This window comes from Anomaloglossus baeobatrachus, chromosome 3 (assembly GCF_048569485.1).
Source record: "Anomaloglossus baeobatrachus isolate aAnoBae1 chromosome 3, aAnoBae1.hap1, whole genome shotgun sequence".
Classification (NCBI taxonomy): Eukaryota; Metazoa; Chordata; class Amphibia; order Anura; family Aromobatidae; genus Anomaloglossus; species Anomaloglossus baeobatrachus.
Window position 1 is genome coordinate 195,639,494 of NC_134355.1, and position 22,703 is coordinate 195,662,196.

The 22,703-nt window shown below is 42.8% G+C and overlaps 1 protein-coding gene across 2 annotated transcripts in view; it reads right to left on the reverse strand.

Moving 5' to 3' along the window:
• The window catches only part of TIAM2 (TIAM Rac1 associated GEF 2), a 519,289-nt gene that overhangs the window by 235,900 nt on the left and 260,686 nt on the right, over window positions 1–22,703 (reverse strand). For both annotated transcript variants that reach the window (XM_075339675.1, XM_075339674.1), the window contains exons 4-6: window positions 19,391–20,576; window positions 15,837–16,272; window positions 310–482 (exon numbers count right to left, since the gene is read on the reverse strand). In XM_075339675.1, coding sequence (XP_075195790.1) covers window positions 310–482; window positions 15,837–16,272; window positions 19,391–20,576 — 1,795 coding nt within the window. The remainder of the gene's footprint in view (window positions 1–309; window positions 483–15,836; window positions 16,273–19,390; window positions 20,577–22,703) is intronic.

Below are 22,703 nucleotides of genomic sequence, written 5' to 3' on the forward strand. Positions count from 1 at the left end.
ATCAAGAATTTCCCAGCAACTTTAATTCTTAGTTTTCTGTTAAATTCTATTAACGTGAAGTGCTGACTGCACATGAATGACCCTGTGGAATCCAATGAGTCAGAACTCATCGACTGATAGAACCTTCTGGCATTTCTAGTTCACATGATAAAAATTCTAACATTTGGAAATCCTCTATAATAATAATATATATTATATTTATCCTTCAGAAAATAAGTTTTGTATAAATCAATAGCACAACAAAACACAACAAGTTCCAAACTATATAACGTCCATTATACCATTAAAAGGTTATTAAACATGTCCAACCTGAAATAGGTAAACATCTCCAAAGGAATTGCTGAGACAGAAGACATTTTCCTTCTTTGGGTGCTCAGGGACTGACTGGACAATGCTGTCTTCAGCAAACAGAGCATATCGCGGTGAAGTACTCTGCTCTGTGGAGTTTCCTTCATATGTCTCATAAAACATCAGAGTGCAACCTTTGATTAGAGCATAGGAAATGGAAGACTAATATTAGACATAATGCAATAAAAGTTACAGTATATTCCACAATAATGTGCATGCCTGATAAAGACTTCAAGACTAAAGGCCGCTTTACACGCAGCGACATTGCTAAAGCGATGTTGTTGGGGTCACGGAATTCGTGACGCACATCCAGCCTCTTTAGCGATGTTGTTGCGTGTGAAACCTACGAGCGATTGAAAAAGGTCGCAAAATCATTAATCGGTAACATGCCCCCTATTCCCAATTATCGTTGCTGCTGCAGGTACGATGTAGTTCGTCGTTCCTACGGCAGCACACATCGCTATGTGTGACACCGCAGGAACGAGGAACCTCACCTTACCTGCGGCCGCCGGCAATGAGGAAGGAAGGAGGTGGGCGGGATGTTACGGCCGCTCATCTCCGCCCCTCCGCTTCTATTGGGCGCCCACTTAATTATGTCGCTGTGACGCCGAACGAACCGCCCCCTTAGAAAGGAGGCGGTTCGCCAGTCACAGTGACATCGCTAGGTAAGTAGTGTGACGGGTGCGAGCGATGTTGGCACAACCGATGGTGGCGGTTACGCACGCCAGCGATCTCGCTAGCAAGATCGCAGCATGTAAAGCGGCCTTAAGTAATAGCATAAAGTGACTATGACTAGTGAAGACAAAAGTGCTCGATGTGCTGGGAATGAAGAAAAAAGGCCAATGCAAATAAAAGTTTTCCAGCTATATAAAAAAAATAAATAACTAAAGGAAATATAATCTTATGTCAAAGCTAAGGTATGGGGAGGCTGCTGTCCATCCTGTCTTTTTAATATAATACCGAAGATACCAAGGGTAATAAGGTAAGAAGAGGCTGCTCACACTGCTGTTCATCCTGTCTTTTTAATATAATACTGGAGATACCAGAGTTAATAAATTAAAAAGAGGCTGCTCACGCTGCTGTTTCTACTTTAACAATGGAGAAACCAGGAGCGCTGAGGTAAAAAGAAGTTGCCCAAACTCTTGTCCACCATTTGTTTCTGATCAAACACTAGAGAATAAAAGTTGTCCAGCTATACAAAAAAATAAATAACTAAAGGAAATATAATTTTATGTCAAAGCTAAGATACGAGAGGCTGCTGTCCATCATGTCTTTTTAATATAATACTGAAGATACCAAGGGTAATAAGGTAAGAAGAGGCTGCTCACACTGCTGTTCATCCTGTCTTTTTAATCTAATACTGGAGATACCAGAGTTAATAAAGTAAAAAGAGGCTGCTCACACTGCTGTTTCTACTCTAATATTGGAGATACCAGGAGCGCTGAGGTAAAAAGAAGTTGCCCAAACTCTTGTCCAGCATTTGTTTCTGATCAAATACTGGAGAAACCAGAAGTGTTGATTTAAGAAAAGGCTATTGACACTGCTGTCCACCCTATTTCTCTGCTCTAATGCTGAATATATCAGTACAGTTGAGGTAAGAAGAGATTGGATTGCTGATACTGTCTACCCTGTCTATCTTTTCAAATGGTGGAGATAACAAGGATGCTAAGGTAAGAAGAGGCTGCTCACACTGCTATCCATCATGTCATTCTGATCTAATAGTAAATATGCCAGTGGTGTTGAGTTAAAAAGAGAATACTCACACTGCTTAACGCCTTTAATGTTTTTGTTATGAATTGGTAATGTGAGCATATAAATTCCTTATGTTTTAAGAAGTCTTTTGATGTATTTCTACCTTATTTCTCAACATTTTTGTTTTCTAGGATCACATATTTTTGTGAATGACCCCACAGTCAACCCTTTACATTTTAGTAATTTACTTATTTTAAAAATGTGCCTCCAGAGCTGCCATCAGGATCTGATGCTGTCCAATTTATTGATCTAGGAGGCTCTGAATCATTTTTGATGTGCCTTTTCAAGGTAAATCACTATCTTGTGGAGAACGTGCATGCATGGACCTCGCCAGGGGCAGACATACCATTGGTGCAATCTGTACAGCCAAAGGGCGAATGGGGCCAACTTCCACTTCTAAAGCATAAGGAATTGGGCATTAAAGTGAGCTTTTGTGCTCCAATGGGCCCATATATTGTTCTTGCACACAGGCCGCTTCTGTCTGTGTTCGCCAGTGAACCTACCACACAGTGGATGTTATTCCCAATGAGGTTGGGAAAAGTATTTTGTAGCATGAAGCTGAGACTTTTGACATGTGCCACAACAGCAAGGAAGCTGCAGAAGTCATTTTTACTTTCCCTATGGCTTCATTAACACCAGTATTAAAAGGTCTTGAAAAATATTTTTTAATGTGTGCTTTTATCATGTCAAATACAAAGATTTTAAAAAAATATTAATTCATTTGAGAATCTTTTTCTTTAGTTACTGTCTAGCTAGGTAATTTCTGACACAACCTCATCAGGAAGGTTACGGAACCTGTTTCAGTCCAAGACCATTTTCCCATCACGATTCTACAACTGACTACAATTTTCTCACAGTTCTTAAATAAAATTTGATAATTATTATTGTGATTTTATGCATTCTAGGTAATCTCCTCTAATTATACATTGAGTTTCTTTGTCAGGGATTATACTGTAAAATTGTCTATTGTGTATAAAATATCTTTGTATGGCATCTGTAGGGAGGGTCTAGGGGGTCACAGACCACTTACATATTTAACAAAACAATATGTTTACCATTGTATTAAATGATCCATTGATAGATAAAGAGAAGACTGAAGGAGCTTTAGTTTGATGATAATGGATAACATTCTACATGATTTAATGTGCATCTGTCATGGGCAATACACATAAAAGTACAGACATCTGCAGGAGTCACACCTTCAAGAGCTTAGTACACACAAATCTGCAGTATAATGAGGCTGCACAGTGCCTCAGGTAAACAGAATTATTATATTAGCAATATATAAATGCCCCTTTTTGTATAATTTAAAAATAGGAATACTTCAAAGGGAATCTGTCACCAGTTTTTCCCTCCTAATCTAAAAGCAGCATGATTTAGGGGCAGATACCCTGATTCCAATGATGTATCACTTTATGGGCTGCTTGCTGTAGTTTTGAGAAAGTCACTATTTTATCACCAGATTTTCACTAGAGGACTAGTAACCCTGTTGCTATGTAGCCCTCCATATTCATGAGTGCTGTATAACCCCGCCCCACCAGCAATTTTCTGCTTATACACAGTATACACAGAAAGCTGCCAATCAGTGGTGTGGGTAGAGTTATACAGAGTTCAGCAGGGGTGTCGCTAGGCACTTAGACCTGGGGTCTGGGCCTCAAATCAGAATTGCACTGCCACATATCTCCTGAATCTCAGTTTAGCTTTTTTTGTCTCAAATAAATGCTGAGAAAAACAGCCCTGTGTGGTATGTATGTGCGATTAGCAGAGTAGTCTGTCGCCCAGGGTTATGGGGTACTCGGTCCCGGGCTGTGCATAACTAGGGATATTCACTTGGTGGCCGTTGCCCGATTCCGTGCACTGTGTGCTTTTTAAAAGGGGTATATTTACAGGGGAATTAAATAAAAGTTTATCACGTGACACCACTTGCTGTTTGCGGCTTTGTGGATGGAGCCACGGCTGCACAGTTCTCACTACTGAGGCTGGTGTTAGTGGGAGCCTGGATGTTAGGCCGTCTGCAAGCAGGGCCAGGCCCCAGAAGATATGTGATGTAGATGGGTGTTGAAAGAAGGTAGGCCACAAAAGGGGTTGCAGTATAACAGGTTCCTTTACTCACAGCAAGGTGGAAACTGGTCACCCGAGGAAGGCTGGTCCTCCCCACTGGTCCCCTTAGTTCCAGTGCTGGTTTAGTGACCTGGTGGGTTTTATCCCCTGCACCTCTCTTTGGTTGGTGGCTCCCCGTGGCTTGGAGTGGCTGGTGGTCCCCTCCTGGTAGTCTCTTAACGGTAGTCCGTATGACGGTAGCGAGAACCCTGTGGGGTCGGAGTCTTTGGTCCTGTTCCCCGGTTCTCCCATTGCTACTGTGTCCCGAACTTCAAAGTCAGTAAGGTCCTTGATAGTCTCCTCACTATGCAGATTTTATCAGGTCTGCCTGGAGCATTTGCCTGACCTAGGAGTCTGTACCCCGTTGGTATTGTGGTTCCAGGAGTACTCTACTGTACTCCATCAGCAACCAAACGCCTGGGCCCTTAGGTCACCGTCACACTCCTGTCAGTGCGTCCGCTGACTTCCTCTCTCTGTCACCGACTCTGCCTGTTTGACTGTCCACTGTCTGCCCCTCCCACCTGGTGGTCTAGTGGACTGGGATCGGCTCCACAAGTCCAATCCTAGCCTGGTATCAGTCTATAGGGGAATTTGGGGAAAAATAGGGATTAACGGGAATGTTTCTGTTATTACCAGCACTGGTCTTTTGGGTCCCTAGGGGTAAGCCCTGTATCCTGGTGGGGATGCAGTACCTTGTAGCTCCCTGATGGCTTCAGTGGCGCTACAGTAGCTCCTCATCTTCGCTCCCAAGTCCTCCTATTCAGTGCCAGTTATAGGAGAGGATTCAGTCTATGTGCAAAGCGACTGTAGTGTCTGTGTCAGCAAGAGAGAAAATGAAGAGGTGGGCAGCCAGGTATGTAGAGCAAACCAGACAGCTGGTGCTGAGGAGAGGGGAGATGGCAGAAGCTACTGAGGAGAGGGAAGATTGGAGCAAATACTGAGAAGAGAGAGATGAAGAGAGATGGGAGAAACTACTGAGGAGAGTGGAAATAGGAGAAACTACTGAGGACAGGGGAGATGGGAGAAAATACTGAGGATAGGGTAGATGGGATAAACTATTGAGGAGAGAGGTAATGGGAGAAACTACTGAGTAAAGGAGAGATGGGAGAAACTACTAAGAAGAGGGGAGATTGGAGAAAATACCGAGAAGAAAGCGATGGGAGAAACTACTGAGGTTAGGGTAGATGGGATAAACAATTGAGGAGAGGTGAGATGGGAGAAAATACTGAGGTTAGGGTAGATGATATAAACAATTGAGTAGAGGGGATATAGGAGAAAACACTGAGGAGAGGGGAGATGGGATAAACTACTGAGGAGAGGGGAGATGGGAGACACTACTGAGGAGAGGGGAGATGGAATAAACTACTGAGCAGAGAGGAGATGGTAGAAAATACTGAGGTTAGGGTAGATGGGATAAACTATTGAGGATCGGGGAGATGGGAGAAAATACTGAGGTTAGATTAGCTCAGATAAAGTATTGAGGAGAGAGAAGATTGGAGAAAATACTGAGGTTAGGGTAGCTGGGATAAACTATTGAGGAGAGGGAAGATGGGAGAAAATACTGAGGTTAGGGGAGATGGGAAAAACTACTGAGGAGAGGGAAGATGGGAGAAAATACCGAGGAGAGGGGAGATGGGAAAAACTAATGAGGAGAGGGGAAATGGGAGACACTACTGAGCAGAGAGGAGATGAGAGAAACTACTGAGGAGAGGGGAGATTGGAGAAAATACTGAGGTTAGGGTAGATGGGATAAACTATTGAGAGTGGAAATGGGAGAAACTACTGAGTAGAGTTCCTTGTTATGATCCGGAACCATGGAAAATCACAATAGATCATTGGCAAAAGGTGACAAGAGCATTGGCAACTAATCTGGCAGCCATCCCCTTACTAACCATCAACACTAGAAGTAGATGAGGGGTGAACTAACATCCTATGCACCGCGAACCCAGCCGGAGAACTAGCTATCCTAAAGTAAGGAAGCATGAATAACTCTCTGCCTCAGAAACAGACCGAAAAAGGTATATCAAGCCCCCCACATTCAAAGACTACGGTGATATAGGAAAATACATGGATGGATGATAGGATCAGCAAATGTGAGGCCCCAAGGATAGGAAAGGGGCTGATGGTGGCCAGAGAAAAACCCTACAAAAACCCAAATACCTGATAGTACAAAAAGGTCCTCAGATCGCACGATCTGCACTCCATCCTATATCAGGCGCTCTTGTCAAACCAATGAACAGAAAACAGGAACAATTACAACTGCAAGAAGCAACAAACACATGGGCTTATAGGAGCAAAACTCCAAACATAGCTGCAGGGAGCTTCCCAGCAAAGCAACAGAGTGGGAAGATTCCTGCATGCAAATAAACTAACAATAACCACAATAATTGACAACCCAGATAAGAACAAAAGAACAAAAACAACATAAGAAAGAACCAAGCACTTATCTGGGGTAGCTGTGGTCAGAAGCAAGATGAAAAGGCTGGAGAGCTACAGGACAATGATAACCGGCTCAGCCTGCCAGGAGGCCAGGGTTTAAATAGGCAGAGAGTAAGCAATGGAAACACCCATTGCTCCAGCACACCTGGTCTCTGTCCAAACCATTCCTAGCAACAAGGGAGGAAGCCTCACAGCAGCAAAAGCATAACTGACATTCACAACAGTTCCCTCTACTACTGAGGAGAGGGGGAGATTGGAGAAAATACTGAGGTTAGGGTAGATGGGATACACTATTGAGGAGAGTGGAAATGGGAGAAACTACTGTGTAAAGGGGAGATAGGAGAAAATACTGAGGAGAGGGGAGATGGGATAAACTACTGAGGAGAGGGGAGATGGGATAAACTACTGAGGAGATGGGAGATGGTAGAAACTACTGAGTAGAAGGAAGATGGGAGAAACTACTGAAGAGAGGGGAGATAGAACAAACTACTTAGAAGAAGGGAGATGAGAGAAACTACTGAGCAGTTGGGAGAAGCTACTGAGGAAAGGAGAGATGGGAGAAACTACTGAGGAGAGGGTAGAAACTTTACAGCACGTTTACCCTTGTGACTGCCTATCACACACAGAAGCTCCCCTTCTGTAATGTTCCCAGCAGATCGGCAGTAGGGAGGTTTGCAGGGCTGACAGGCGGACTCCCTCGGGCTGGTGATTCCTAATTTCACATACACCCCCGTCACACAGAGTTTTGCACAAACTTCACTGACTATCATGGCTCTGTCGTGCTTTGTTCAGACAGCAGATTCTGACATTTCGCCCAATGGTTTCTCTGGTGTCTGGGATCAACACAGGCAGACTCAGGCATCAACCTGCTGTGTGCTGAGTCATAGGCAGGTTAGCAAGAGTTAATCTCTGCTGGTCTGCTTGCTTCTTTGATCACATGTTGTGGGGAAGTCTATCACATCTACTCTTCTCCTATTTATATTGGTTGAATCCTTCCACCTATGTCAGCTAAAGTTTATCTTTGTTGGTCTGTGATGTGTTCTGTCTCAGACTTTCTGGTGAAAGCTGTGCTTATTGCTTGGTGTGATTGTGGAGTTTAACCTCTGTTATGCAGCTTCCTTCCTGCTCTTGTTTTTCCTCCTGAATCTCGTATTGTCTTAACCGTTGTGTTTGTGTGTAATGTGACAGAGTTTTGGTTTGCCCTTGTCTGTCTTTATCTGTATCATCACACTCCTGTCCCTTCCCTCACTGGGGTGATTGGGAGGGGTAATCAGAGAAGAACTGGTCAGGAGCAGTGCCAGGAAGGAGACACAGGCATCTCCACCATTAGGAGTATCCCTCAGATTAGAGATAGCATAGAGGGACAACTTAGGAGCCCCAGTTCATTGCTATCCCATAGTCATCGTGACACCCTCTTTCCTCTCCACTATGATTTAGGCCTCCGACACACATCCGTGCCGCCGGTACGTGTTTGCCATTTTTTGCACGTACCGGCGGCACGGAGACATGTTCAGCAATGCTACCCTATTGTAGCAGGCACACACACGTAAAACCACATGGAACGTGTGTCCCTGTGCATTTGTACGTGTGTGCATTTTTCTACACGCTGACATGTCAGTGTTTTCTCCGGCAGCACGGGTGTCACACGGCCTGCACCCGTACCACACGGGTGTAGTGTGGATGCGGTCCCGTGTGACACGCGCCGGAGAAAACACACGTGTCAGAGAAAAAAAAAAAACCTTAACGCACCTTCTCCAGCCCTCCTGTCTCTGCCGCTGCTGTCACTTGCTGCCCACCGCCGCTCATTATTCTCATTTAATATTCACTTCACTGCGGCCGGAAGCAGCAGCAGTGGGGAGACGGGAGGGCTGGAGACCGAATATCAGCACCACGGACAGCAGGAAGGACCACGTGAGTATGTAAATAACCTGTTCTCCGTATGTTATCACGGATAGCATGCGGAGAACACACGTGGCCCGCACGTACCCGAGACACGTATTTACCTGCACGCAACACTCAGGGGAAATACGTGTCTCTCGGCACGTGCGTGATTTTCACGTGAGTGTGTCGGAGGCCTTAAAGAGTCAGTGTCATACAACAGCAATTTCATTATATACTTCAATACTGAGGTATTGCTGTATTTAGTATAAAAACCCCTTTCAAAAATAAAGAAATGAAATTAAAAATAGTAACGTTTGGTATCCTCATAACCACAAAGGTCTGGTTTATCAAAATGTAAAATTATTTAAAACACTTATTAAGTGTGGAAAAGGAAAAAAAACTTTGAAAGTAGCACACACACACACACACACACACACACACACACACACACACACACACACATATTATATATATATATATATATACACTAAAATTGTACTCGCCACATAAAAATCAAATCCTTACCCAGCTACATGGACAATAAAATAAAGGTATGTGCACATATTAAGTATTTGCTGCTGATATTTTTACACCAAAATCATATCTCGTACAAGGAATAAAACAACATAAAACGCAATAGTTTTTGCCCCATTTTTTACTTGTGTTTTTTATGCATTTTTTTACTTGTGATTTTTTCCCATGCATCAGAATAGCTGAAAAATGCTGGAAGAATTGACATGCTGCTGATATCAAACTGCTTCAAATCTACAAGGAAAAATAAGCAACTTGTGAATGAGACTTCAGCAATCTCATTCATTTTGCTGGTACTGGGATATGCTTCAGGTTTTGTGGCAAAACTGAGCAGGAAAAAAAATGTGTGTCCACTATTTTCATGTATTTAGAACTGAAGAAAAAGATCATCAGACAGAACCTTCGTTTTTTCCATTGTAAATCTGACACATATCGAAACCCAGACATCCCCCATAATAGTCATTGGGGTCAGTTTTTCAATAGATCCATTTTAATTAAACATTAATCCTGTTTGTATCTAAAGACAGAACAGATGTATGGAATTTCCGAATGCAGGTGGGAACGATATTACATCTATTACATTCATGGCTTATGCCAACACGATGTTCAGTTACGTGGACAGCAGATTCCAACCAACACACTTTTTTCCAACTTGTTGAACATATCGTTGCACTTTGGATTAGTTCTGTTGCTGTGTACAATCACGGTGTTAATTGTTCTGCTACCTGGGATTGCTGGTGACATCTACATTACCTTTTCACAGAGGTTTTACCCTGTTATCTGTGGGGTTACATAGGACTGCAAGTGACATCTACTACATTATCAGCACGCAGAATAATCACTATGTTTTCTGTGGTGTTACATAGGACTGCAGGTGACATTTAGTGCATTATCTGTGCTCAGAAAGTTATCACTGTTATCTGTGGTGTTACATAGGACTGCAGGTAACATCTACATTATTTGTACTAAGGATTATCACTGTTATCTGTGGTGTCACATAGGACTGCAGGTGACATTTAGTACATTATCTGTACTCAGAAAGTTATCACTGTGTTATCTGTGGTGTTACATAGGACTGCAGGTAACATCTACATTATTTGTACTAAGAGGATTATCACTGTTATCTGTGGTGTCACATAGGACTGCAGGTGACATTTAGTACATTATCTGTACTCGAGTTATCACTATTACCTGTGGTGTTACATAGGACTGCATGTAACATATATTACATTATTTGTACTCAGAGTGATCACTGTATTTGTGGAATTACATAGGACTGCAGGTGACATCTACCTTATTTGTTTTCAGCGTTTTCTCACTTATCTGCTACATTATCTAGAAAAATAACTGTCACTGAGTTATCTGTGGTTTTACATTTTTTGTGTGAAGATCAGTGGCAAAATATATGTCTCTGGGCTTGGGCCCTTGATCTTTTCTGTCCCTCCCAATGCCCCTTGATCTCAGCATTTAGAGGACTGGTAGATCTGCAGCTGATAAAACAGTGATGTTTCTCAAAACTGCAGCAAGCAGCCCAGTAAGTGACACATTGCTGGAATCAGGGTGACAGATTCCCTTTAAATAGACATTTCACTAAAACATATGCATCTGTTTTAGTAATTATTACTTATCTGACCATGAAATGATTTAAGAGCATCTTTTCCTCAGAAATCTGCATTGTATTGTTTCTTTTGGAGGAGAGGTAAATTGTAAAGCTTTGTCCCAGAAAGCACAGCCTGGTCTATACGGCTCCCACTGCCAGCTAATTCCTACCTTGTGCACAGAAAGGTGTGGGAGCTGATTTGCAGACATTTAATGCAGATGGTGATTTGAATCTACATAAGGTCTCCATGACAACACTGTCACGTTGAATAGCTGTGTGATCTGTGGGCAGCAGGTTATAGAACAGGTGGAGCAGACTAGATTGATAAATATGTTTTCTGCATATTATTCAGTATACCTTGAAACTGATTGATCTGAAACTATGTTAATCTTGTACTTAAAAGTCCAGTGGGTGGTTGTACTCAGACTACTGAGCACTACCATGCTCGGGTGCTCAGTAGTCATAAAGAGTAGTGATGAGTGAGCACTACCATGCTCGGGTGCTCAGTAGTCATAAAGAGTAGTGATGAGTGAGCACTACCATGCTCGGTTGATCGATACTCGTAACAGCTAGTGATGAGTGAGAGTGACGCCCTGGACTATCCAGGTCGTCCCAGGTAGACACAAAAACACTACACACCCCTTCCCAGTTAGGTAACAGCAGTCAAACTAAAAGCCTTGTCACCACCCTCCAGGTTTGATGTCCACACCAGGGGGGTGGAGCCAGGTGGTTGGCTCCACCCACCGAGGAGTTCATAGGCCTGGAGGCGGGAAAACAGGGAGTTGAAGTCTAGCTCTGGCTCTGGAAGGAGTCAAGTTCAAGTCCAGAAGCAGACCTGTGCTCAGGCCTGCCAAAGCCTACTCCGGTGGCTGGGTTGGAGCACAGTCACCATTGCCAAAGAGGCAGTCGGTAGTGGCCGCCTGCAGGAGACCGGGAATATGACCGGTGGAACCGTAAGGGACTGGGATAGAGTAGTGGCCCGCCGGAACCGAACCGGGGAGCCAACTGGATACCGGAGCACCAGGCAGGGTACTCAGACCCCGAACTAGGCTAGAAGCCACCACCATAGTCGAATTAACTGATTGCGGTCTGGACCTCAGGGGTTCATTCCCACCTAAGTCCCGATTGAAGGAAACAGCCCAACCATTCCGGATAAGTGCCACCGCCAAGGGCCAGAGATCCAAAGGGCCAGCGTCTGCGGGCAAACGGGCTCCTACGACAGATACACGCCGGGGAGCGGACTACCGGTGCCTAGGCACAGGAGTCAAGATTCACATACAGAGGTGCAGGAGAAAAGCGGACATTACCAGCCTAATCTGGGAAAAGCTGCAGCCGGCTGCGGGCCCTGTTCATCACTCCGTTTGGTTTACCAGCGACTCCATTGTCTTGTGTCAGAGTGAGTACACCAGTGCCGTCAGGCACCATGCCGTGCTGCACCGCAACACTACACCCTGCACCCGGGACCAACATCCCCTACCCACGGAGGGGTCAACACCTAGCTGCGCTACTACACCGCTCCCGGGGGCCCCCATACCTTCACCGCAGTGGTGGTGTCTACAATCACCACAACCCGTGGGTGGCGTCACGAACTATCACTTCAAATCCAAACACCCCAAATTCCCGTGTTTAGCGCCAACTCCCTTGCAGAGCGACGTGACCCCCAGGTCCGTGAAAGGCTCGAGCCACCACCCGCAGATCGAGCACGGATCCGAGCGGCTTGGCGGCCGCAGCCGAGCCTGCGGGGCGGTACATGAGCGCTACCATGCTCGGGCGCTCAGTAGTCATAATGAGCAGTGATGAGCGAGCACTACCATGCTCGGGTGATCGGTACTCGTAACGACTAGTGATGAGTGAGCACTACCATGCTCGGGTGATCGGTACTCGTAACGACTAGTGATGAGTGAGCACTGCCATGTTTGGGTGCTTGGTACTCTTAGTGAGTATTGATGAACAGGCACTACCATGCTCGGGTGCTCTGTACTCGTAATAACTAGTGATGAGTGAGCACTACCATGTTTGGGTGCTTGGTACTCTTAGTGAGTATTGATGAGTGGGCACTACCATGCTCGGGTGATCTGTACTCGTAATAACTAGTGATGAGTGAGCACTACCATGTTCGGGTGCTCAGTAGTCGTAACAAGTAGTGATGAGTGAGCACTACCATGCTCGAATGCTCGGTACTTGTAATAAGTAGTGATGAGCAAGCACTACCATGCTCGGGTGCTCGGTACATGTAAAGAGTAGTGATGAGCAAGCACTACCATGCTCAGTGCTTGTAACGAGTGGTGATTAACGAGCACTACCATGCTTGGCTGCTCGGTAAGTATAATTGTCCTGCTTTGTTGCCCCCTAGCCCTTTCTACCATAATTTTATAGCCAATGTTTGGGTCCCTTACTTACATGTAATTCAGCTAACCTCCAGCTGTGACCGCAGGTAAACTCAGTGACATCATCACTCAAAGCTGCATCTCAGTCAGTGTATGCCTAAAGCTGCAGACTTCAGTATGTAGCAGAGCTGGGATTGTAGTGGGACCTCGTGTGGATTACGTGGGACCTGGTGTTTGGGGGTTAGTAAATTGGAGAAAGAGGGTGTTTTATTTTTGTATTTTATTTCAAATAAAGGATTTTTTTGGTGTTTGTGTTTTTTTCTTTTCACTTACAGAATTAGTAATTGTGGGGTCTCATAGACTCCTACCCATTACTAATCTAGGGCTTAGTAGCAGGTGTGAGTTGTCATTAACCCCTTATATTACCCCGATTGCCACCTCACCAGGACAATTTGGATGAGCTGGTAAAGTGCCGGAATTGTCACATCTTATGGATGTGACAATTATGGGTGACTTTGGGCTGATATTTTTAGCCTGGGAGGTCCAATAACCATGGGCCTCCCCAGCCTGAGAACACAAGCCCACAGCTGTCGGCTTTATCATGGCTGGGTATCAAAATCGGGGGGACTGCACCCTGTTTTTTAATTATTTGTTTAAATAATTTAAAAAACACCACATGGAACAGCCAAAATAGGTGGATGGCTGAGGCCTGAAGCCTGTAGCCATATGTTTTATCTGTTCTGGGTATCACAATATGGGGGGACCCTATGTCATTTTTTTATTTATTTATTCATTTTTACACCACTATAGGGATGCAGACAGCGTGTGTGATTCCAAGCAATCACAGACACTGTCACACATGGTGGGTCCACGGTCTGACTGCAATCAATCACAGACTGACAGTCAGCAGAGGAAGCAGTGAATATGTATGAGAGTTAATTAGCGGACCCGGAAGTAGTGTTAAAGCTGCATGGAAAGTCGCTAAGTATAACGGTCCTGCTTTTTTTTCTACCATTATCTTGGTGGCCAAACACAAATAGTTACACGGACTTCCCTAACATGTCTGTGTTTGGGATCTAAGGCATCCGGTGTGGACCCCGAACTTTACAGTTCACTCATGTATCAGATAGTAGTCGGAAAGTGTGCAAAAATATCCATCAAATAGGTTCTTACAATGCCCGTATTAAAAAAAACATACAAGAAATGCCCATATAAATATGTCAAATATTTTACTGCAAGGAATGAAATGTACAAAAATGTCACCATTTCATCTATGGCATATTTACCACATTTTGAATGTCCTATTGTAGAACTTTATTCTTTATAATCCATGGTCCATACACTTCTTGTGGAGGCAGTAGGCAGAACACACTGACCTAGGATGATTATTTTCATTACCTTTTAAAATTTTAGAACTGATTTGATAGGACATACATGGGAAGGGTCCGCAATTACGGGATCCAATGAAAGTTTGCATAGAAATTTTAGGGGGTTTATAGTCTGCTCCGATTAGCTCGTTAGCCAATGATTTAACTTTTATATAAATAAATCTTGGGTTGCGGTGGGTTGGAGGATATTTCTGATCACATTTAAGTATCTCCCAGTGTGTGATTTCATTACTTGCAGTGAAATATTCCACACATTAGAAAAATCTTTATATGTGCATTTGTTGCTTGGTGCAGGGCTCATACAGACTGAGAAATCTATATGCTGGAGCCTTCTCTTCTTTGTGCTTGGACTGACCTTTCCTGCATATTATCCTTCCTGACAAGTGGATAGTTGATAATTTATTACAACCCGGCGCATGCGCAAACATGTGGAAGACAGTATCTTCAATAAAATGGTGCTGGAGAACGCGGAATGTGTATACGCTAAAATCTTCACTATAGTACTGCGCACGCGCCAGTCATAGCGATAATGTCGGCGGCGGAGGGGTGAAATTTAAATAAACGGGAGACAGGTAGCCAAGGGAGGAACATATATATATTGAAGAATTGACCCACAAAGTCCCGCCCCAATGCTCAGGCCTGTGCACAAATTACATTATTTTGGAAAGTTTGGACAATGTTCTGCTATAAAGCCTCGGATTTCTCAAGTAAAGGTATACTTTTAATCAGCATCATAGCGCCATTATGGCACTGCTTCTAGTGGCTCTAGTTTATAGGGCAAAAGCCTGGTGGTTGGTTCCCTTAATTCTTAGTTCCCCAAAATTCTGGAAAAATAGGATTGGCATTGGTGTGACCTGAGTTTTGCTGTATTCCTCCAAGTTTCTTTTTACATGCTCTTTCTGCCTTTACTTGTACTGTTTTTTTTTTCTTATTTTACTGTTTGTTTTTTTTGGGGGGTGTTGATGGAGGAGAATACTGACTTTACATTGTACCACGCCATGTAAAATGTATCTCTGTGCTATTTGATTTCATTGCAGCTTATTTGGAAACATTAGCCACTATAACAATGTTACCGGAGAATTTAGGCCTGATATCTAATATCATCTAAAATGCAGTGAATATTTGAGAGCCTGACAAAGCTTGTTGGAAGACTGGAGGCTAGAATGTTATTGACACTATTCATACTTCTCCTTTCTCTGCCATAAAAAGGCTTTAGCGACACTGATATTTTACCACCACGCCCTGCAAACATTAAGAACAGCTACTGGGCATCACTATTTACTACTGAAATATGTCCAAAAATGAGATTGCTACTTCCTGAGGAACGCTCTTCATATCAAAATCAGTAAGGCATGTGCTGTATAGACAATGCAGACAGACATGTTTATCCTGGCTACAAAGAGATAGCAATTCCACTCTATATTACCACTTCATAAGATATTTTATTATAGGTATCTTTATGTAGTTTACCTTTAAGTGTCACCCAGTATTGTTTCCATTTCCTGCGATTAATAAGCTCCAGTTTCTTCTCCTTTTGAAGGGTGATAAGGGGTTTGAAGAATAGCCACCCAGCCTTGCGAACAACACCTTGCTCTTTTTCAAACAGTAGGTCAAGTTGTTCTAGTGAACTAAGAGAGTCATTACTTGAGTCTTCGGTACCTGTTGATGTTGCCGTTTCCTCCACATTGGTTTTCTCTAATTCAAGCTCCCTCATGAAATTTTCATAGATATTTTGCCTTACGGCATCGCTGCCAATAACACTGGTATGTTCATTTCTAGGCTGCGCCAGTGGTCCAGAGCCCACAGACCACAAAATGCTAGAGAGATGCGGAGGAGAGCTTGTTTCTGCAGTAAAGCCATCAATGCCACTATCAAAACATTCACTTGCGTCTTTACATTTTGGTTCCTGGTGAGAAAATAGAAAACAATTTATAAAAGGTAACAAGAACAACACTTTAGTTAGAGGGGATCTGTCAGCAGCTTTTTCTATGTAATCTGAAGATAGCATGCTGTAAGGGTTAACACAGAGAATTCAGAGATGCCTGTCTTGTCAAGGTCCAATCTGTTGTTAATTTGCTGTTTGTTTAACCCCTTCACCCCAGGGCAATTTTCCATTTTCTCTTTTCGTTTTTTGCTTCCTTTCTTCCAAGAGCCACTTTCTTGATGCCCTTGAGAAAGTCACTAGGTGACGATATGCGAAGGGCTGTGGACTGCTAGGAATTATTAGGAATTATGTCCGGTGTAATCCACGGACCTCCAGGGTCGCTTCCAGCATGAAGGTGACAGGAGCTGCAGCAGACACCGCCGCTCCTGTCAGCTCCACGCAGCAACTGAGGTGAGTAGCGCGATCAGCTGAGCTGTCACTGAGGTTACCCGCTGTCACTGGATCCAGTGGTGGCCGCGATTAACCTCAGTGACAGTTCAGCTGATCGTGCTACTCACCTCAGTTGCTGCGTGGAGCTGACAGGAGCGGCGGTGTCTGCTGCAGCTCCTGTCACCTTCATGCTGGAAGCAACGCTGGAGGTCCGTGGATTACGCCGGACATGGAGGGCTTTTTGGGGCTTATTAAATTGGTAATGAGGGAATTTGTTTATGTTTTTTATTTCTAATAAATGATTTTTTCATGTGTGTGTGTGTGTTTATTTACTGTAATTTACAGATTAATCATGGAAGGCATCTGGGGAGACGCTTGACATGATTAATCTAGGATTTAGTGGCAGCTATGGGCTGCCAATAACTCCTTATTACCCCGATTTGCCAACGCACCAGGGCAAATCGGGAAGAGCCGGGTACAGTCCCAGAACTGTTGCATATAATGTATGCGGCAATTCTGGGCGGCTGCTGACTGATATTGTTAGGCTGGGGGGCTCCCCATAACGTGGAGCTCCCCATCCTGAGAATACCAGCCTGCAGCCGTATGGCTTTATCTGGCTGGTATTAAAATTGGGGGGGGACCGCACGTCGTTTTTTTTAATTATTTAATTATTTATTTCACTGCACATTATAGACACGCCCACCGGCTGCTGTGATTGGGTGCAGTGAGACACCTGTCACTCAGCGTGGGGGCGTGTCTCACTGCAACCAATCATAGGCGCCTGTGGGCGGGGAAAGCAGGGAATACGAGATTGTTTAATGAGTGGCCGGCTTTTTCAAAATAGTAAAAGCCACCGCAGCAGTGTGAATGCCGTGCAGCGCTGCGCCGGGGATCAGTGAGTAGGAGAGAGCAGGGGAAAATGACTGACAGACTGTGAGAGAGGGACAGAGATAGTGACGGACCGACAGAGAGAGAATAGAGACCGAGAGGGAGAGACCGACTGACAGAGAATAGTGATTGACAGACATTGTGAGACATCACTCGTTTCCAGTGTTTTAGGAAACATGCGAGAAATGTATTTAGAAAATCGCATGTCACTAGGATGGTGTGAGTGCCGTCCCATGACATCCGATTATTTACACACTCCCATAGACTTGCATTGGAGAAACTCGCAGTAGAAACTCGCAAAAAAGCAGCATGCTGCGATTTTTTTCTCAGTCCGATTTGGACTGAGAAAAAATTGCAAATGCGAGCTGAATCATTCACTAACATGTGTCCGATTCCAATGCGGGATTTTCTCGCATTGCTCTACTGCGAGAAACTCGCAAGTGAGAAGCAGCCCTTAACCTCACTATGGTTCAAAATTGCTCTTGCTCAAACTTTGTTCTTGAATGATATCTTGAACATAATATGTACTAATCATCTGTTGGTCCACTAATGTGTGTTTTTTAATTGCTTTTAAACTTGTCTGTATTTTGGTATTGGTTATTCCACCTTGTTAGTGATATATTTAGATATGTGTTTTTGTGACTAATAAACTAAACTACTTGTATATTTTTTTTTTCAATTTATTGTTTGTTTGATCCCTCATTTTATTGGCACTTTCTTTTCTTTTTTTCTTTTTTTGCTTTGACTGCTTCTACTAGTGCCAGGGGTGATCCAAGAGGTTACATAGTGCCTTCCTTCTCCTTTTTCTTCCAACTTCTACCGAGAGCCGTAACTTTTTTACTTTTGAGGGCTTACTTTTTGCAGGACAAGTTGTACTTTCGAATAATATTACACGCTCCAATTTTCAATTTTTTATTTTTTACAAAAGTTTAACATGAGCAATAAATTTCGTTCAACTTCACAATTGTGTCCCACTTGTTGTTGATTCTTCACCATAATATTAAAATTTTTATCTTTATGTTTGAAGCCTGAAATGTGGAAAAAGGTTAAAAAGTTCAAGGGGGCTGAATACTTTTGCAAGGCACTGTAAGTGACACATCATTGGATGCAGGATCTCATTGTCTACATTATACTTCTATCAGCTGAGGTAGCAAAAACCTGCTGACTAATTCCCTTTAACAGAGGCTATACAAAAAGAAGGAATGAATTATAGAAAGACTTATGCAGTAATACATATTGTACTTTGACGTTACCCCACAGTACTACTACAGACTGAGATGCACACATATACTGCGAGCGTCATTACAAAAACAAATCATATCCAGCCTGTATATTAAATTAGAAATCCAGTGAAAGATTATTTTTAAGACTAAGCTGAATAGCTCCTTCAAATTGCCGCTGGAACAGTTTTTATTTTCCTTCTCTGCCTCTTCATTCCAAAGTTATGCCACCCTCGTAATCGAGATGCAAATCTTCCCTTTACCCAACTGGGAGTATACCATTTGCTTTTTATTCTTCTCTGATGCTAGCCAATCAAAACATCACTGCACCACAGAGAGGTTCTATGGCACATGCCCAGTTGTTTGTAGGGAAAAATTGCATCTTTATTATTATTATGGGTCATAACTTCGCAATACAGGTGCACAAAAGAAAAAGAAAAACTAATCCAAAATCCATGAAGCAGTGGAAAATGGTGGCAGTACTTATCTTAAATGATAACATTCATTGAAAGGTCTTCCTTAAATATCTAAACATCTTTAGATTCTTTACATTACTTCTAATAGTATTCATTTTAGAGACACTTCTAAGCAAATTAACTCACCTGCAGCTTTCTTTTCTTCCTCGATAGACTTCCAGTCCAGTCACTGATGCGCCTCATTCGACTCTTTAGTGTATCTTTTTTAGATGCATCCTCTGTTAAAGGCTTTGATTTTCTGCAGGGTAGGGTATATGAAGAATAATGAGCAGGTCCTCTCGGTTCTGCTCTTGATGTAACATCAATATCTGAGGCAAATGATACTCTGTTACTTAGAGTATGATGGCTACCTATGTATTCATCTGAAAGTTGACCTGGGGTTAATCTACCTTGCAAATCTGCATTGTATAGTTCACGGAGTGAAGAAAGAGAAGATCTCTGGTTGAAAAGTATACCACTTTCATTTGGGGTAAGTCCTCCATGTACACTAGTGTCTATGGAACTCCTTGTCACATATGAACCATCCAAGTCATTGATGTCTCTATTGTTTCCCCAGGGGCAATCATACCAAGAAGAGTCAGAACTTAGTGAACTTCCTTTGCTTGATCTTAGACCAGAGTCGCTTGCTGACAGACCATGGTTTGTCGTATACTCCATGCCAGAATTTCTTCTAGGGTCATGGCGAGTCACATCCTTCATTTCCATAGCAGGTGAGTACCTGAGTAGCTGAACTGGTCCATCAGATTCTTCAGATGGTACACCATTCCCGCTGTTGTGGAATTCAACTCTGAGGCAACCATCCAACTTTCCAAGTGTTTTTATCAAGACCTTTGGGCTTTTCCTTTCTTCAGCTTGTAGTGCTGCAGACATGCTATCATGAATTTCATAGCAACTTAAGATATGTCCATTGCATCCTCTGTGGTCTACTGGGGTGTCAACACCAACATAATGATATCCATTGTCTGGTAAATATGTGTTGTTATTTGCCTGGCAACAATCACTTGGCAGATTAGCTCTTTGCTTGTGATGGGTGCAACTTTTCGAGGCTTTTAGCACAACATCACCATGTCTTGAAGAATATGGTGGATTACTCTTACATTGAGAGAGACAGGTTCTTGCTAGGGAGCGGGTTTTGTAACTAGTACTGCTATTTGTTCGCCCCCATCCAGGGGAAGGCCAGTCCTTTTCTTCATCTACATTAATACTGTGAATTTTCAAAGAGCAGCCCTTCTGTTTGCCATCTGACATCGGACTTCCTCCCGGACTTCGTGCTCCCTGAAGACTGTACTGACTTTCCGAGTTCCCCATTTCTCTGTAAAAGAAAAAGCAGTTCTATCACATTGTAATAATGATGATGATGATTCATTTTTCATGTTGACCAGGTTTATTTTAGTTTTAGACAGGTTATAACAACTGGATCTTCTTTGTCTTAAACTGGCACTAGCCTGAAAGATCTGGCCTGCACATAGCATCTTTGCTGCAGCAGTATACAGTATATATACAGTATATATACAGTATATATATATATATATATATATATATACACACACACACACATGTACAGAGTGTAGGAATTGGCTATGTAAAAGTTAAAGCAGAACAAAAAGAGGACAAGCACACCTATTCATATACACTGAGGAGCAAAAGGGTAACTGTTTTGAACTTTTGACTTTCAGGCTCTATATCTCACCATCCACTACAGCTTCAAACGTGAAGCTACTTTCATTTTATAGACAATCATCTTGGTTATGTCATACATAAATATTGCTTGCAATTATTCAGCATATTATTAGGAATGCAAATTCTTGTCATGTTACTGCATTGTTATTGTTTTGTTCTTGGTGGTGGAAAGTATATGTATACTACAACTTACAACCTGTTCTCATATTTCCTAATTACTCAATGTGTTATTTGGTTGATTAGCAAGCAAAAAGTCACTGTTTGAATCAAGGAGTGGCTATGAAGATTTTCTAAGAAAACAGAGACAGCATCATCCAGCTCATCAATAGCAGTCTCTCGGCCAAGAATATTGCCAAACTGCATTATGTGATTGTCATGACAGTTGGATGAATACTAAATGAAATCTGTCCATCCATTTAAAAACCAAAAAGTGGACATTCGGGGAAAATATTGGAGTCAACAAGTTGGCTCATCACAAGGTCTATTAGTTCTTGTGCGACAAACTTGGACATGGATGTGGCTCTATTCCTCATAATAGTGAGATTACAGACGTCCATGCAATCACTGTGCCTGTCCAAGCATCCAACTGCTCGTTGCGAGTACCAAGCACCTGAGCATGGTAGTGCTCGATCATCACTAGTGAAAACACATCATTACTGGAGGTCGGATGTAGAGTCCAACAGGGGGGCAAACTGGTAGATGTGAACTTACCCTACTAGTCATCTGGATATTTTTTGGCTACAGAGGAAAAAAAAACAACCTAGTTTTTAAGGTTAAGTTCAAATTTTAAACAAAACCTTTATAGCATGCCCGGTTAATAACAGTGCACTAACAGACAGAAGACCTAAAAGAAAAGAGGGCGTTTAGGCTGGAGAAATGTAAGAAATATCCTTAATATTACTTTGGATTGGATGCTTTCTTTTCTTGTAGGCTACATGTTCACATTCTACAAAATATATTTTCATGTTCACATTCGATATTTCTTATAATATGTAGGCCACACATATTGCCAACTCTTTCTTCATTCATTGTGAGCATTTTGGTTGCTGCTGTCTGATTTATAGTTGTCACATAGTCTCATAGTAGGTTATCCTATCATGGTGGTAATACTATGGAAGGATTAGCAGTCCTCCGCTTACAATTGCTGTCAGCAGATGTTTTTAATTGTGCAAACCTCTCAGACAAATTAGCTGTCTCTCCATCAATGCACACATTCAGCTAAACCTACTTAATCTTGTACCGATGAAAGGTTTGAAAAGCCACCGTAATGAAATCGAGGTGTCTGTGACGTAATACCTGCCGTATGTAGCACTGGAGAATTATGTACAAGCAGGGAACAAACATCATGCTCAAAAATAGAACCCTTCATTTCATTAAAAACAAATATCTATTTCTAGAAGGTCAAGGTTGCCATTTATAATACATGATTCATCACAAATATGTCATTTCTATAAATAGCAATTAATATTTCATTATTATTAGAATATGAATCTGTTTGTCACAGATTGGGAAACGGAGGGATGTAGGCCTTGTGTCTTGGATCACGTGCACCCATGCAAGTCTATGGGTGCGTGTGAAACCTATGTCATCCGAGTGCAGTGCGATTTATGCACAGACAGGCTACAAAGAAGATGGAGAGATGAATCTCTTCTTCTCCTCATCTGAGATATGATTTTACACATGCTAAGAATCGGAACACAGTGAACACTTAGTCACACTAGGAGCAGAGTTTGAGCCGAGAGTCATTAGCGTCTTGCAT